The 18,012-nt window shown below is 49.0% G+C and overlaps 1 protein-coding gene across 1 annotated transcript in view; it reads left to right on the top strand.

Annotated features, from left to right (window-relative positions):
- Positions 1 to 254: 254 nt before the first annotated feature.
- Positions 255 to 18,012, top strand: part of MPP1 (MAGUK p55 scaffold protein 1) — a 39,158-nt gene continuing 21,400 nt past the window's right edge. Inside the window, exon 1 of the mRNA XM_036415755.2 lies at positions 255 to 468. Coding sequence (XP_036271648.1) covers positions 367 to 468 — 102 coding nt within the window. The 5' untranslated portion in view covers positions 255 to 366. The remainder of the gene's footprint in view (positions 469 to 18,012) is intronic.

Here is an 18,012-nt window from a genome sequence, read left to right as displayed (position 1 = left end):
TCTCTGTAAAAAATCAATAAAATATATATTTTTAAAAATTAAATGAATGGGGGTCCCTGCACTGCTTGGCGTCGTTTTTCTTCCAGCCCCTGGGGAATTTAGCCGCAGGGGCCTTGAGGGGAGCAGCGCCTCCTGGTGGCGCTGGGGAGCCAGCGCAGAGCGCCGCGGGGGGCGGGCGTGGGCGGGGCGAGGGGCGGGGCGAGGGCGGCGGTGGGCGGGGCTCCGCGGGGGTGGAGACTGGCCCAGTCGCGCCGCCTCCGCCGCCTCTGCCGCCCTCGTCCCGCAGGCACGGATCCCTTGCACAGCAGCCTCGCTCCGACCCCTGGTCTCGGCGTCCCTGTGTCTCAGCGTCCCGGCTCCCGCAAGATGACGCTCAAGGCGAGCGGGGGCGAGGGCGGGGGCAGCATGCGCACCGCGCTCTCCGACCTCTACCTGGAGCACTTGCTGCAGAAGCGCAGCCGGCCCGAGGTGAGCGGGCCCCGTGGGTGCCCGGGGCGCGGGGTGCCAGCCAGCGATCGGCCGCGCCGCCCGCTGCGGGACCTCCTCGGGCTCCGGCCCTGGCCCCGGGGGGCCTGCCCTGGGGGGGGGTCCTCTCTGCGGGGTGAAGGCCGCGGCGGGAGGCAGCGTGTGCTGAGTTTTGGGTGCGATGGGCGGTTGCCCTGGTCAGCCCTTCTGGGTGGGAATCAGCCGAGGCCAAGGCCTGGGCAGAGTGCTTTTTAAGGTCAAGGAAAACTTCTTCGTGGACGGAAGTCAGGGGAACAGATAGACTGGAGGAGCAGATCCAAGAGGTCTGATTCGTTGGTGTTGAAGCGCTTGTGTCTGGTCAGCAGAAAGGGTTGTAAAAGCCAGCTCCCGCTCTAAAGTGCTCACTCACCGTCCCTCTGCATGGAGCAGGATCCCCTGTGTTAGTGTGTGCCTGTGTGTGTGAGAGAGAGAGTGGACCAGGAATGCAAAGATCTCAGAGGTAATTCCGCCCTCGGGGTCTCTGCGATGACCTGTAAGCGCCTGCCTGCGAGCCTCTGTCCTCAAAGATGCCCACAGGGGAGGGTGACCATTTTCTTAAGAATTCCTCACGGTTCTGGGTGTGAGTGGGGTGTCTCCCTCAGGGGTGCTGTTATCAGAAAGCTCATTCCCTCGCTCATCTGACTCATCAGCCACAGGACACATCATGGTGGCCAGGTACCATGGAATGTAGAGGGAGGGAAAGAGAGAGGGAGGGAGGGAGAGACAGAGAGACCGAGAGAGTGAAGGAGGAGAGGGAGAGAGAGAGAGAATCCAGCTGTGGGCAGCCCTTTTCTGTCTGGTTCCTTTCCCTCCACGTAAGCTGAGCCCCTCTCTAACTCCGTGACCAGGCCGTGTGTACAACTGAGGGGCAGGTGGGGAGATGGTCCGCCTGTTTGCAAACAGGCCCCACGACGGCCAGCGTTATGTGGTGGGTGCACCGTCTGAATAGACAGCGGTTTTTGTGGGGCTGTGAGTTTATCCTCAGATATCGGATACAGTCTGTGGGTCCGCCCAGTTGTCCTGTTGTTATTAAACGATTTGAAAAGCCGAAATAAGAACAGGTACTGCATCCCTGAGTGACAGTATCCAGATCTGCCAAGGTGTAGGCGGGCATCAGAGGGAGAATCTCTAAGTGGTGATGGGTGGGGCTTCCCCCCACCAACCTGCTCTTTTCTATCTCTTTTGTTTTTTGTTTTTAATATGTTTTTATTGATTTCAGAGAGGAAGAAAGAGGGAGAGAGAGAGAGAAACATCAGTGACGAGAGAGAATCATGGATCGGCTGCCTCCTGCACGCCCCACACTGGGGATTGAACCCGAAACCCAGGCACGTGCCCTGACCGGGAATCGAACCGTGACCTCCTGGTTCACAGATCCTCGCTCAACCACTGAGCCAAGGCGGCCGGGCTGATTCTTATTTCTTGAGTTTCGCCTTCCTTTTCGGGGCTCTTACTGGTCTTCATTGCCGACACCAGGCTGTGCCTCGTGCCTGCTGTGTGGCCTTGAGCTGCTGAGGCACTCTGTGCCTCTGGTTTCTCTTCTCTGTGCAATGGCCCTGCCTGGGGGGTCCAGTTGATGCTTTCCTGAGATAATGCTTGTCGGGCACTTCAAGCATCACTGGGACATCCCGTGTGCCTATCCTGGCAAGACTCAAAACCCAAAGTTTTACTTCTGACCGTAGTCCACATTGAATATTGAAAAAGTGGCCCTCGCGGGTTTGGCTCAGTGCGTAGAGCATTGGCCCGCTGACTGAAGGGTCCCAGGTTCGGCCAAAACCGGTTTGGCTCAGTGGTAGAGCATCGGTCTGCGGACTGAAAGGTCCCAGGTTCGATTCCGATCAAGGGCATGTACATTGGTTGCGGGCACATCCCCCCGGGGGGAGGGGGCGGTGTGCAGGATGCAGCTGGTCGATGATTCTTTCTCATCGACGTTTCTGACTCTCTATCTCTCTCCCTTCCTCTCTGTAAAATATCAATAAAATATATATATTTTTAAAAAGGGGTCCTAGGTTCGATTCCAGTCAAGGGAGGCAGCTTATCAATGATTCTCTCTCATCATTGATGTTTCTATCTCTGCCTCTCCCTTCCTCTCTAAAATCAATAAAATATATTTTTTTAAAAAGAAATATCTAGATTCTTGCCTTTAAAAATATACACTGAGTGGCCAGATTACTATGATCTCTGAACACATAATAATCTGGCCACTCAGTGTATATCCTATATCAGTGGTTGGCAAACTCACTAGTCAACAGAGCCAAATATCAACAGTACAACGATTGCAATTTCTTTTGAGAGCCAAATTTTTTAAACTTCTAACAAATGCCACTTCTTCAAAATAGACTTGCTCAGGCCATGGTATTTTTTTTTTAAATATATTTTATTGATTTTTGTACAGAGAGGAAGGGAGAGAGATAGAGAGCTAGAAACATCAATGAGAGAGAATCATCGATCAGCTGCCTCCTGCACACCCCCCACTGGGGACATGCCCGCAACCAAGGTACGTGCCCTTGACCGGAATTGAACCCGGGGCCCCTCAGTCCCCAAGCCGACGCTCTATCCATTGAGCCAAACCGGTCCCGGCCAGGCCGTGGTATTTTGTGGAAGAGCCATAATCAGGGGGCCAAAGAGCTGCATGTGGCTCACGAGCTGCAGTTTGCTGACCACGGTCCTATATAACAAAGGGCTAATATGCAAATTTCCCCTCAACCAGGAGTTCAACCAACTACCCATGTCCCCTCCCCCTGGCCAGGCTGGCCAGACCCCACCCATACACAAATTCATACACCAGGTCTCTAATATATAAATATATATAACTGAGTGGCCAGATTATTATAGATCATAATAATCTGGCCACTCAGTGGTATGTGGTATATTGAAAAAGTGTCAAATTATAATTTTGCAATAAGTTTGAACTGTAACCTGTCTCCCATTAAGTATATAGTTCCTTCCTTAGAGAAACTAATTTTATAAGCTCTCCCTGGCCTTAATTCTTTTGTAAAAAAAAAATATTTTTATTGGTTTCAGAGCAGAAGGGAGGGCAAGAGAGATAGAGACATCAATGATGAGAGAGAATCGATCAGCTGCCCTCTCTGCAGCCCCACACTGGAGATCGAGCCCACAGACATGTGCCCTGACCCAGAATCGAACTGAGACCTCCTGGTACATAGGTTTAACCATTGAGCCACACCAGCTGGGCTGGCCTTATTCTTTACATAGTATTCATTAGTACACATAAAATTGATTGTAAAATTCCTACTCCTGCTTTTCTTTTTAGTCTGATTTGAAGCAGCACTTTTCCCATGACCTGGCATTGAGTAGGTTGAGAATCCCTAAAAATTCCCTTGGGCCTATCCCACATTAAAAAAAAAAAAAATGAATGAACAGGCCTGGCCAGTTTTCTCAGTGGTTAGAACATCAACTCACGGATTGAAGAGTCTCAGGTTTGATTTCATTCAAGGGCACAGGCGTCAGTTGAGGCTCGACCCCTGGCACCCGTCAGGCAGGTACAGGAGGCAACCAATCAGTGTGTGTCTCTCACATCGATGTTTCTCTCTGTCTCTTCTCCTCCCTCCCACTCGCTCAAAACCAGTAGAAAAAAAATATCCTCGGGTGAGGACTAACCAAAAAGAAAAAAAAGAACTGACAAATAAGTCAGGCCTAGGTGAGTTTCCTCTAAGAAGACCTTCTTAGGCCAGTGGTCAGCACACTGCGGCTCTCGAGCCTCAGTTTGCCGCTCTGTTACTAATGAGTTTGCCGACCACTGCCCTAGACTCTCGATTCCAATAATTATAGGCTGTTGTTGTTCCTTGTGATTAAGCTCCTATCCCAGTGGTCGGCAAACTCAGTCAACAAAGCGGCGCAAGAGCTGCAGTTTGCCGACCACTGTCTTAGGCCATCACATGCAGCGTCACTCCACAGCGGTCATCATTCACTCTGGCCCTACTATGTGCAGGCCTGGTGCTGCGGCTACGTGTAAATAAGTGAGGACACAGAGGCAGGTGTGGGGTGCTGTGAAACTGTTGGAGCCCGAGTTGTTTCTTTTCATCGACCTATGAACCAGGAGGTCACGGATCGATTCCCAGTCAAGGGCCCATGCCCGGGTTGCGGGCTCGATCCCCAGTGCAGGAGGCAGCCCATCAATGATTCTCTCTCATCATTGATGTTTCCCTCTCCCTTTCCCTTCCTCTCTGAAATCAATAAAAACTTTTTTTTTTTTTAAAAGGAAGTGCTATTTTCCAATTATTTAGACCACTCCCCACTTTCCCAGCACACGGTGCGACTCCTTTCCTTCTGGGAACTTGGTGACTGCCTTTCACAACTAAAGAGTCTGCCCTGATCAGTTTGGCTCAGTGGTAGAGCCTCGGCCTGCAGACTGAAAGGTCCCGGGTTCGATTCCGGTCAAGGGCATGTACCTTGGTTGCGGGCACATCCCCAGGAGGGGGTGTGCAGGAGGCAGCTGATCGATGTTTCTCCCTCATCGATGTTTCTGACTGTCTATCCCTCTCCCTTCCTCTCTGTAAAAACAAAAACAAAAACAAAAAACAAAAAAAACACTGAAGAGTCTGGTGTCCCTGTGACCACTCGGAGGCCAAGTGTATTAAAATGCTATCATGCACATTCTAGTCAATATTTTAAATGAGGGAAGATAACCTTTTCTAATTCATTTGTTCTCTCACAGTGAATTCGATTTCCTGGGTCAAGACCAATTCCCTGAAGCCGGGGTCTGTCTGACCTTGGCGTTGTTGCCATTTGGAGTCTAGCCATGCTTTGTTGGGAAAACTAATACCTGCCCCGCTCACCCACTTGCGACAACAAAAATGTCTGGAGACGTTGCCTAATGTGCCCTGGAGCAAGCGAGACGAACTCAGTTGACATTTCATTGATGTAGGGATTTTCCCCGAGCAGTGACTGGCTCAAAACTTCAGGGTCGCTAAGAAAAGAGGGCTCTGGGTGTGGGGCATAGAAAGGCCAGAGTGACCGAACTTCCAAAAGCTCTGGGAGAGGGGAAGTGACCTGGGAGTAGGGGTGGAGTGGGTGGGGATTGGACCGGAAGAAAAGCTCTGAATTACGGAACCAGAACACAACTTTCGTAACATGGAATTTTCTTTTCTGATTCTTCACTTTTTTTTTCCCTCTTTTTAAAAATATATTTTATTGACTTTTTACAGAGAGGAAGGGAAAGGGAGAGAGTGTAAGAAACATCGATGAGAGAGAAACATCAATCAGCTGCCTCCTGCACACCTCCTCCTACTGGGGATGTGCCCGCAACCAAGGTACATGCCCTTGACCGGAATCGAACCTGGGACCCTTCAGTCCACAGGCCAACACTCTATCCACTGAGCCAAACCGGGTAGGGCTTCACTTTTTCTTTTTCCTCCATATAAAGAAATATACAGGAAGAAAATACATATGTATGTTTTTGCTCAAAAGTCACCTTTCCTGCAATGCCTCTTCTGGACACCCTACTTAATATGTTTTGTTGTTTTTAATTTATTTCAGAAAGAGGAAGGGAGAAGGAGAGAGAGAAACTCGATGATGAGAGAGAATAATCGATCAGCTGCCTCCTACATGCTCCCTTCTGGGGATCGAGCCTGAAAGCTGGGCATGTGTCCTGACCAGGAATGGAACAGTGACCTCCTGGTTCACAGGTCAACAACCACTGAGCCACACCGGTTGGGCTGGAGACCCTAATTAAAATCTCAAATCCCCTTGCCCCACTTCTCCCTGATTTTCCTCCATAGCACATATCATCTTTGATATTCCATCTAATCAGCCCACAGACCCAAGGGCCCCAGGTTCGATTCCGGTCAAGGGCACATGCCCGGGTTGCAGGCTCGATCCCCAGTAGGGGGCGTCCAGGAGGCAGCCGATCCATGATTATCTCGCATCATGGATGTTCTGTCTCCCTCTCCCTCTGACTGTGTAGTCATTGAATCTGCCCACTGCAACGCCCACTTTGTGAGTATGGGGTCTTGTCTCCTACTCATTGCTCTATCCCAGACACCTGCATGTACCTCTGTCAGGTGAGCACTGGTCCTCTCACGGGCTCAGCTTGCCCAAGTTGTGTGGAGAAGCCCTCCTAAAGCTTGGACTCCAGGTGAGGAGATGATGGGAGCAGAGTGCCCTGCAGCTCCAATAGACATGAACTTCCATCAACACTAAGGTGACCAGACGTCCCGCTTTTGGCGGGACAGCCCCGATTTCTAACAATCTGTCCCGCGTCCAGCCAAAATCGGGACTGTCCCGCCAAAAGCGGGACGTTTGGTCACCTTAATACCCATGTGCGCCCCTCACATAAAGGCTCCCCCTGTCCCATATACTTTGTAAGGTGCTGTGCCCATGCTATTCCTCCAACCCTCACTCATTCTGAAGTCCATACTCTTTTTGGAAAAAAATTTTTTTTTAGCCCTGGCTGGTTTGGCGTAGTGGATAGAGCATCAGCCTATGGACCGATGACTTTCAGGTTCGATTCTGATCCAAGGCATGTACCTCGGTTGCAGGCTCCTCCCCAGCCCAGGGCTCCGGTCAGGGTTTGTGCAGGAGGTAACCAATTGATGTGTTTCTCTCTCATTGATATTTCTCTCTGTCTTTCCCTCTCTCTCCCATTTTCCCTAAAAATCCATGGAAACATATGCTCGGGTGAGGATTAAAAAATAATAATATTAAAAATATGTTTTATTGATTTCAGAGAGGAAGGGAGAGAGAGAGAGAAACATCAATGATGAGAGAGAATCACGGATCGGCTGCCTCCTGCACGCCTCACACTGGGGATGGAGCCCGCATCCCGGGCACACTGGGAATCGAACCATGACCTCTGGGTTCTTAGGTGGACTCTCACCCATCGAGCCATGCCGGCCAGGCCATGCTCTTAATTTAAGTCCTAGAGTCTAAAACTTTACCTTCAGACAAATTTCTAAACCTTTTCACACAAAGTGGGGATGCACACAAGTATCTGGCTTTGCAGACCTGCGTTTCCTGTTTTCCTCCAGTGGACATAGTACAGCGGGTAGATGAAGGGTATTGGAAAAGGAGCTTAGGGAGTTGGCCTTTGGATGGATGGGCGTGTTCTCAGAGGGCTTTACTGCCTGAGGAACAATATGCCTAGTTAATGGATAATTGGAAGACAGTACTTGCCAGAAATCCTGGCTCTCAAGTCTTCCTCTCTCTCCCCAACTCTTCCCCCAGTTCTTGGTCATTTGTGGTTAGACAGTGATAACCTCTTCCTAGTGTCTTGAAGCACTCTTAGTTTCCTTAAAGGTTGTCTTTGTTTGTTTGTTTTTGTTTGGTTTCAGAAAGTGGAGTAGGATCTCCTAGGCGAACAAAGAGTGGGGTGTTTGCGTGCCCCGGGCCCCGGGCCGGGCCGTGGGAGGCCAGCAGTGTGGAGGGGCAGTTCCCAGGGTCTGCCCTCTTGGTGACCGCCCACCTTCTGGGCCCAGACTCTCCCCTGTCCCTTTGCCAGCTGCGGCTTGGCAGAGAGCCTGGCAGTAGGCTGAGCTGGACTTGTTCTTTCCTCTGTTCACTGTCACTCGTTTGTAATTTGATTGTTTGAATGAGAAGAGCAACTTTAATTGCCCTGCTTCATTCACTCCCCCGCCCCCACCCCGCCCCCAAGTTTGTTTTTCATCTTTTTTTTTTTTTTTTTTTTTTAAGCCCAGCTTCCTTTGAGCAGCTACCCCTGCCCTTTGAACCCTGTGGCAGATGTTTCCTCCGGAGGGGGTTTCAGAGTGCCAGGCTTGCCACCGCAGCAGTTTGTAGGACTAAAGACCAAGAGGCTGCAGGGCAAAGGCCAGCCGTGCAGCCGTGTTTGCTCCCCAGTTTCTCCTGAGCCTGAGCATCATCTCTAAGGAGGGTCCCTCCACCTTGCCTGTCCTTGGGGCAGGCCCACCTCAGCCCTGGGGCTCCCCAGGTGCCCCCGAGGTAAAGGTGTGGTTTTGACGTTGTGGAGGGAACTCTGCAAAACGGAGTCTAGTTACCTTTGACTTTTCCCGTGTGTCAGCATTGATCTTGTCACTTACCACTCGTGTGCTGGTGGCGATGATGGTGGTGGCAAAACTGAAAACACAGCAGCACAGCACAGCCGGCGTGGCTCAGTGCTTCAGGGGCAGCCTATGAACCAGGAGGTCATGATTCGATTCCCTGTCATGGCACATGCCTCAGTTGCAGGCTCGATCCTCAGTGGGGAATGTGCAGGAGATAGCCAATCAAGGATTTTCTCTCGTTGTTGGTTCTGTCTCTCTCTCCCTCTCCCCTCCTCTCTGAAATCAATAAGACTATATTTTTGAGAAACAGCAGCACATGCCATTGACCTTAATCATGCATGTCTTCAGTGACGTTGCAGAAGCTCCTGTGAGAGCCGGCACTGTCTGGGTCCATGAGGGAAGACAGCAGAGGTGAGAGCTCTGCCTGTGTGGGACTTACACTCCAGCTGCAGAGAGAAAAGCAATGGAGCCAACAAGTCAAACATGCAGAGCCCATTGGGATGAACGACCAGCGGTGCGAACAGGCCAGGTTTGAGAAGATCGAGGAGTCAGGACACATGCTTTAAGACGTCCACCTGGGTCCGTTAGTTACCCTGTGTCCCCCCCTCCCTCCTGAGCCCAGGAGGGAGGGGCCCTGGGACACAACTTCCTCAGGCAGAACTGGAGGCTGAGTCCCCGTCTTTCTGTCTTCGCCTTGCACTGAAGAGCAGACTTCACTTGGGTCTGCCCCCAGGACTTCCTGTCTTCTTCCCCTCTCTCCCCTGCAGGTGCCGTCCTCCTCACCATCTAGCTGTGAGGCTCCATTTGCTAGTTGGTTGTTGTTTTTATTGATTTTTAGAGAGACAGGAAGGGAGAGGGAGAGAGAGATAGAAACATCAATGATGCCAATTTGGTTCAGTGGATAGAGCATCAGCCTACAGACTAAAGGGTCCTGGGTTCAGTTCTGGTCAAGGGCACGTGCCCAGGTTGTGGGCTCCATTCCCAGTGTGGGGCATGCAGGAGGCAGCTGATCAATGATTCTCCCTCGTCATTGATGTTTCTCTCTCTCTGTGTGTGTGTGTGTGTGTGTGTGTGTGTGTGTGTATATATGAAAGAAACATCAATGATGAAAAAGAATCATTGATCGGCTGCCTCCTGCACACCCCACACAGAGGATGGAGCCCACAACCTGGGCATGTGCCCTGACTAGGAATCAAACCCTGACCTTCTGGCTGATAGGTCAACACTCAACCACTGAACTACACCAGCCGGGCGCTGCTAGGATGTTCTGTAGGGAGGAGATACAGGGGTTAGTGGAAGGCGTTTGCTGCGAGGTGTGGCTGTGGAGAAGATGGCCCTTCTTTTCAGAGGACAGCCGCACTGAAGACGGGGCCGGGGGGCAGGGGGGCTTGGCAGGCTGGGCAGAGTGTGTCTCAGGAAGACAGGCTGGCTCGGGGGACAAGTTCATGGTGGAGACTGTGCTTTGCTTTTGGAAGCCTTCCTGGTGCGAGTTGGTTCTTTACTTACCACGTCGGAGGCTTCTGTTGCCCTTAATCATCATTTGTAACTTGTGCGTGAGGGTGATAGTGACTCTGAGTCATCGCGGAGGGGAGTGACTTGATGGATAAGCACATTTGAAAGACCAACCTTTGGGATGGCAGCTCTTGAACTTGTCTGACTGGAATGTGTTTTGCCTCTGGTCAGCTTTCCTGAGGCCTTAATTGAAAGGCTGATATGTCCAAATCAACCTTTGTCACGAGGCTGAGTAAGAAGTTTATCTGCCTCGCCGAGGTCCTCTATCGCGGAGGCTTCTCCCCCTCTCAAAGGTCGTTTTGTGTTCTGCGGACTAAGACTTTCTAATCTGTCATTATTTGGAACATTGTACAGGGCTCGCCAAGTCTGAAAGCACAGGTGGATCATCATAAAGGGTTTATCGTGGGACATTACAGCACGCGATAAAATAATATGATCCACCTGGCCTGACTTTATGGCCACCTGTAGACTGTTAGTTGCCAACACGCAGAAATGGTAGTTGCTGATAAACCCATACAATGAATGGCCAGGTTCGGTTTTCCGCTTTCTCAGCCCCACAATAACAAGTGATAAGAGACTCAGAGGTCAGGGTCAAGGAAAGCCCTTCGTTTTATGTCATGCTTTGCATTAGAAATGTGGAATTGGCCAAAACCGGTTTGGCTTTTGGATAGAGCATCGGCTTGGGGACTGAAGGGTTCCGGGTTTGATTCCGGTCAAGGGCATGTGCCTTGGATGCGGGCATATCCCTAGTGGGGGGCGGTGCAAGAGGCAGCTGATCGATGACTCTCTCTCATCCATGTTTCTGACTCTCTATCTCTCTCCCTTCCTCTCTGTACAAAATCAATAAAATATATATATATATTTTTAATGTGAAATTGGAGCTCATCATTGGAGGGCAGCGATTATTCAATCAATGGTCCTTGAATTCCTCATTCTGTAGCCCATGCACACGGTGAAAACATACAAATAACATAGATGATTAATTTGAGTAAAGGAATTTTCCTCTATGCTGATTTTGCTCTGGTTTTCCCGAATCTACTTGGATATGTGATCTCGTGCCCTTTAAGCGGATCTGTGGCAGTAGACACGTAGCTTGGAAGAGTTCTAAGCAAATGTCCCAAGGAACTGCTTCATCACTGTGTATCATGGCCTCTTCTTTTCTTTTTCTTTTTTTAAATATATTTTTATTGATTTCAGAGAGGAAAGGAGAGGGAGAGAGATGTACAAACATCAGTAATGAGAGAGAATCATTGATTGGCTGCCTCCTGCATGCCTTCCAGTGGAAATAAAGCCCGAAACCTGGGCATGTGCCCTTGGCTGGAATCGAACCTGGGACCTTGAAGTCCACAGGCCAACGCTCTACCACTGAGCCAAACCAGCTAGGGCAGTATGCAATTTTTTGAGATTGGTTTTCACTCATCAGAATGCCTTTTAGATCCGTCCCAGGTTGTTGCCTGTATGAATAGTTTACTCCTCTTTATCGCTGAGAAGTGTTCCACGTTAAGGATGGACTAGAGTCCATTGAAGTGCTCACCTGCTGTAGGCCATTCTGGTTGCTTCCAGCTTTGGGTATTACGAAGAAAGCTTCGATGACCCTCCATGTACAGGTTTTGTGTGAACATTTCCAACAAAGCACCCCGCTCTCTTCCCCAGTGGCATACCACTTTACATTCCCGCCGGCAGTGGCTGAGAGATTTGGTTTCTTCGAATCCTCACCAGCATTTAGTGTTGTCTATTTTTAACCTTAGCTATTCTGAGTATAGTGGCTTCTCATTATGGTTTTCATGTGCATTCCTCCCTGATGATGTACAACATGTTTTCATACCCTCGTTTGCCATCCTTCCTTGCATATTCTTTTAGTGAAATAGCTATTTATGTCTTCTGCTCACTTTCAACTAGATTGTTCTTATTATTGAGGGTTTGTTGTTTTTAATTTCAGAGAGGAAGGGAGAGGGAGAGAGAAACATCAATGATGAGAGAGAATCATGGAGCGGCTGCCTCCTACACGCCCCCCACTAGGGATGGAGCCCACAACCCAGGCATGTGCCCTGACCGGGAATCAAACAGTGAGCTCCTGGTTCATAGGTTGATGCTCAACACTACACCACGCTGGCCAAGCTACACCACACATTCTTGACTACTTGTACCTATACACTGAGTGGCCAGATTATTATGATCTCTGAGTGCATAATAATCTGGCCACTCAGTGTATATATACATTAGAGGCCTGGTGCATGAATTCGTGCATGGGTGGGGTCTGGCCAGTCTATCCAGGGAGAGGGGACATGGGTGGTTTGGCCAGCCTGCCTGCTGGTCGAACTCCTGGTCGAGGGGACAATTTGCTTATTAGCCTTTTATTCTATAGGATATACACTGAGTGGCCAGATTACTATGTGTTCAGAGATCATCATCATCTGGCCACTCTGTGTATGTCTTGAAACTGTATACACTGATTCCTTCTATCTTCCTTTTTGAAATGGTTTCTGTTGTTTGGGGCCTGTGCCTTCATGTCACATACATGATTTTGTAAAGTCATTCAGAGGTGCTTTTAGTGTAACCCACATGGATCAGGTGAGTGAAGCTGCTTGCATGTAAGAGAAGTAACGTCCCAGGTAGAGGGGGGTCGGCAGCCAGCACTTGGCTCCTGTACCAGGGAGCAGCAGGAGGGAAAGAGCTGGAAAGCGTGGGCCTGCCTGCAGGGGTATGCCATTCCTCAGCCCCAGCAACAGCTTGGCCCCACTTGCTACCTATTTCATGCAACAAGCTCAACTCTGCCAGCTGTATGTCTTCACACTGTGCACACTGATTCCTTCTACTGGCTTCCTTATCCTGGTTCTCCCTGATTTTTTTTTTAATATGTTTTATTGATTTTTTACAGAGAGGAAGGGAGAGGGATAGAGAGTTAGAAACATCCATGAGAGAGAATCATTAACCAGCTGCCTCTTGCACACACCCTACTGAGGATGTGCCTGCAACCAAGGTTTATGTCCTTGACTGGAATCGATCCTGGGACCCTTCAGTCCGCAGGCCGACACTCTATCCACTGAGCCAAACCGGTTTCAGCCGCCCTGATCTTGTTTGGGATGGCAAGACGCCCAAATCAGTTCTTTTCTCAGCCTTTCTGCAGCCTGAGCTGGCCATAGTCAATCCTGGCCAAGGAAACATGAACAGATGTGCGCTGGAGAAGTTCTGGGACAGCTGTCCTGGCCCCTTTCCCTTCCTTTTGCCTTGAAAGTGCAGCTCAAGGCCTGATTGGCAGCTTTTCCAGAGATGTTTTCACCCCGAGCTCATTTTTCCCTTCCTCGGAGCCCTGGGCTCTGTGCACTGCAGAGGGACAAGCCTCACCCCAGCAATTCCTCCTCCGTGCACATGTCAGGCTCTGCTCTCTCAGCTCTGCTCGCTCAGTGACCATCCATTCCCTCATCTGCTTTCCGTCTTCCAGAAAGTGATTGAAATCTCTCCTCCCAGATGACTTCCTCATGTTTGCTTTTGGTGTGTGTGTTCCCAGTCCCTTCCCCTCCACCCCCCACCCACACCCCCCGCTGTCATTTAAGCAGGGTGTGGGGTGCACACCGATACTGAGGCTGCCAACTTGAACCCCAATCACAGTTACGAGAATTCTCTCTCGCCAGAAGGGAAAGCATTGTACTTTGTAGAGCTTTTAGGAAAAACAGATTCTCGTGTGGCTCAGTGGTTGGGCGTCGGCCTATGAACCAGGAGGTCATGGTTTGATTCCCGGTGAGGGCACAGGCCCGGGCTGTGGGCTCCATCCCCAGTGTGGGGTGTGCAGGAGGCAGCCGATCCATGATTCTCTCTCATCATTGATGTTTCTCTCTCTCTCTCCTGCTCCCTCCCTCTCTGAAATCAATAAAAAGGTATGTAAAAAACAACCACAAAAAAAGAAATTAATTGAAACTGAAGGGATGCATGAAAAAATTTATTTTATTTTTATTATTTTTTGTTGTCGTTAATCCTCACCCAAAGATATTTTCCCCTCATTGATTTTAAGAGAGTAAGACGGAGGGAGGGAAGGGGGGGAGAGAGAGAGAGAGAGAGAGAGAGAGAGAGAGAGAGAGAGAGACATCTATGTGAGAGAGACACATTGATTGGTTGCCTACTATGCACACCCTGACCCAGCCGGATTGTGCCTGCAACTTAGGTACATGTCCCTTTTTTAAAAAAATATATTTTATTGATTTTACACAGAGAGGAATTGAGAGGGACAGAGAGTTAGAAATGTCGATGAGAGAGAAACATCGACCAGCTGCCTCTTGCACACCCCCCACTGGGGATGTGCCCGCAACCAAGGTACATGCCCTTGACCGGAATCGAACCTGGGACCCTTCAGTCTGTAGGCCGACGCTCTATCCACTGAGCCAAACCGGTCCCGGCTAGGTACATGTCCTTGACTGGGAATCAAACCCAGACCCTTTGGTCCATGGGCAGATGCTGTAACCACTGAGAAATGCCAGCCAGGGCTGATACATAAAATTTTTAATGCTGAACCTCTGTAACAGTGTCTTTCTAGATTCTTTTTTTTTTTTTTAATCCTCACCTGAGGATATTTTCCCATTGATTTTTAGAGAGAGTGGAAGAGAGAGGGAGAGACAGAAACATCGATGGGAGAGAAACATACCTATTGGTTGCCTCCTGCGTGTGCGCTGACCAGGGCCTGGGCCAGATAGAAGCCTGCAACTAAGGTATGTGCCCTTGACCGGAATCGAACCCAGGACCCTTTGGTCTACAGGCTGGTGCTCTACCCACTGAGCCAAACCATCTAGGGCTCTTTCAGGATTCTAAATGCATCTCAGCCCTCTCCTACAGACAGACCGGGCCAATAGCCCACATTGGTTTTTGTTTTCGTTTTTCTAAAATTATATTTTATTGATATTTTACAGAGAGGAGGGGAGAGGGATAGAGAGCTAGAATCATCGATGAGAGAAACATCGATCAGCTGCCTCCTGCCCACCCACAACTGGGGATGTGCCCGCAAGCAATGTACATGCCCTTGACCGGAATCGAACCCGGGACCTTTCAGTCCGCAGGCAGACGCTCTATCCACTGAGCCAAACCGGTTTCGGCAATAGCCCACATTTGTAAGAGAAGCACCGAGAGCTCGCCATCACCCAGATGCTAGTGAGAGTCAGGACTCAGACCCAGAACAGTTTGGATCTGTTACCTGTGCTGCCTTTCTCCTCTCACTGATTTCCTTGACCGCAGTAACACACACACACAGAAAGTCATTGGAAAGGTTGAAGTGGCCGATACCGGTTTGGCTCAGTGGATAGAGCGTCGGTCTGCGGACTGAAAGGTCCCAGGTTCGATTCTGGTCAAGGGCATGTACATTGGTTGCGGGCACATCCCCGGTAGGGGGTGTGCAAGAGGGAGCTGGTCGATGTTTCTCTCTCATCGACGTTTCTAGCTCTCTATCTCTCTCCCTTCCTCTTTGTAAAAAATCATTAAAATATATTTAAAAAAAAGAAAGGTTGAAGTGGCTATACGGGGAATACAATTTCCTTCTCACCCCATTCTGTGGTCACCCAGTTCTCCTTCTAGAAGCGCTCCGGTTGCCTGTATCTGCTTTTAGAGGTCACATATGCATTTATAAGCAAGTATGAACGCGGTCATTGGTTCGCTGTTGATGCTGATGGTAGCATACCTTTCCTCACTATGGGTTTTTCTTCCTCTTAACAAATTATCTTCAAGGTTAACCGCAGCCCCTCCTTGTCCTTGCTACATGCTAGGATGCCCCCAGGACAGTGGTCAGCAAACTGCGGCTCTCTGGCCCCATGAGTTTTTGGCAAAGGCCAGCTTAGGAGGACCCTAATGAAGTTAATAACAGTATACCTCCCTATATAGTTTATGTTTAAAAACTGGCTCTCCAAAGAAATTCCAGTTGTTGTACTGTTGATATTTGGCTCTGTTGCCTAGTGAGTTTGCCGACCACTGGCCCAGGAGAAGCAATATGAACTATACTGTTGAGCCGTCTGCTGTAGAGAACCTTGAAGTTATGCTTCCAGGTAAAAGAAGTCGGATTTCTAAGTATACAACCCTGTCGCAGGCGATTCTGTTTTCAGAGCGATGTCCTATGATTCGATGTCATGTGAGTCTGGTTGCTACACAGGCAGTTTCTCTTTCTTAGTACTTCCCTCATTTGAGGCCACCATGTCACTAGCACTATTTCAAGTGTCATCATCTTCTCAGTCTCCATTGACCTCTTAGAAATATGTTCATTAAAATGGCAATAGTAGCCCTAGCTGGTTTGGCTCAGTGGATAGAGCGTTGTCCTGCAGACCCAAGTGTCCCTGGTTCGATTCTGGTCAAGGCCACGGTTGCAGGCTTCTCCGTGGCCCTGGTTGGGGCATGTGTAGGAGGCAACCAATTGATGTGTTTCTCTCCCATCGATGTTTCTCTCTGTCTCTCCCTCTCTATTCCACTCTCTCTAAAAGATCAATGGAAAATATCCTTGGATGAGGATTAAAAATAAATAAATTAAAATAAAATAAAATAGTATATTGTTTTATGAGTAACACCCCCTATCTTATGACATATATGCCCATCCACAGCTTCAAGCCTCCTTGTCTCTGATCTACCAACCCTTTTCCATATAGTCTTTTGGATAGGCCATTGGGCACTTCCCAGGAATGAGTGAATGAATGAATGAGTGAATGAATGAATAACTAATTCCCACTTCACCTTCTCCACAAAGTGGATAACAAGGTGCACCACTCACAGCCCCACTGTCTGAGGGACACCCCAGGGTATGGCTGGAATGCAACTGCCAGCCATTTTCAGCTTCTACTCAGATATTGAATTGACCCTTCCATAAAGCAAGCTCAGCCTGCTCCTTCTCCTCCATATTGTTTTTTATTTATATTTTACCAGGATGGAGGGCACTTTTAGAGATTTCTACTTGGCCTTCCCCACAATCATCGTGCTACCGAAGACCTGGGCTACTTCAACATCAATAGTTTATTTTTTAAAAAATTTTTAATTGATTTCAGAGAAGAAGGGAGGAGAGAGAGATAGAAACATCAGTAATGAGAGAGAATCATTGATCAGCTGCCTCCTGTACGCCCCCCACTGGGGATTGAGCTTGCAACCCGGGCATGTGCCCTTGACCGGAATTGAACCTGGGACCCTTCAGTCCCCAGACCGACGCTCTATCCACTGAGCCAAACCAGCTAGGGCCAACATCAATAGTTTAGAAAGGTGAGGGAAAGCCAGCAAAGAAGACTGGGAAGGAGCATTTCAGGGAGGAAAAGGTGATCATCTGTGAGATGCATAACCTCAGACTAATCATGTGAAAACATTGGACAAATACAAACTGAGAGACAGTCTACAAAATGGTAGCCCTGCCTGGCTGGTGTGGCTCAGTGGTTGAGCAACAATCAGGGCACGTGCCCAGGTTGTGGGCTCAATCCACAGTGTGGGGTGTGCAAGAGGCAGCCGATCAGTGATTCTCATCATTGATGTTTCTCTCTCTCCCTCTCCCTTCCTCTCTGAGATCAATAAAAATATATATATTTAAAAATATATATTAAGAAAACAACAACAGCTGAAACTGGTTTGGCTCAGCGGTAGAACGTCGGTCTGCGGACTAAAAGGTCCCAGGATCAATTCCGGTCAAGGGCATGTACGTTGGTTGCGGGCACATCCCCGGTAGGGGGTGTGCAAGAGGCAGCTGGTTGATGTTTCTCTCTCATCGACATTTCCAGCTCTCTATCTCTCTCCCTTCCTCTCTGTAAAAAAAAAAAAAAATCAATAAAATATATTTTAAAAAAAACAAAACAACAACAACAACAAACAAACAAACACAATAGCCCTGTCCTCTTAAAAAATGTCAAGGTCATAAAAGACTGAGGAACTTTTCCTAATGAAGGATGATTAAAGAGACGTGCAAACTCAATGCAATGCCCAATCCTGAATTGAATTTTCGTCTAGGAAAAGAAAATATCTATACATATAAAAGCCTAAATCAGTGGTTGGCAAACTCAGTAAACAGAGCCAAATATCAACA

Source organism: Pipistrellus kuhlii, unplaced genomic scaffold (genome assembly GCF_014108245.1).
Source record: "Pipistrellus kuhlii isolate mPipKuh1 unplaced genomic scaffold, mPipKuh1.p scaffold_m20_p_51, whole genome shotgun sequence".
Lineage (NCBI taxonomy): Eukaryota > Metazoa > Chordata > Mammalia > Chiroptera > Vespertilionidae > Pipistrellus > Pipistrellus kuhlii.
The sequence above is the reverse complement of the archived record's forward strand: the minus strand, read 5'-3'. Positions and strand labels throughout refer to the sequence as shown.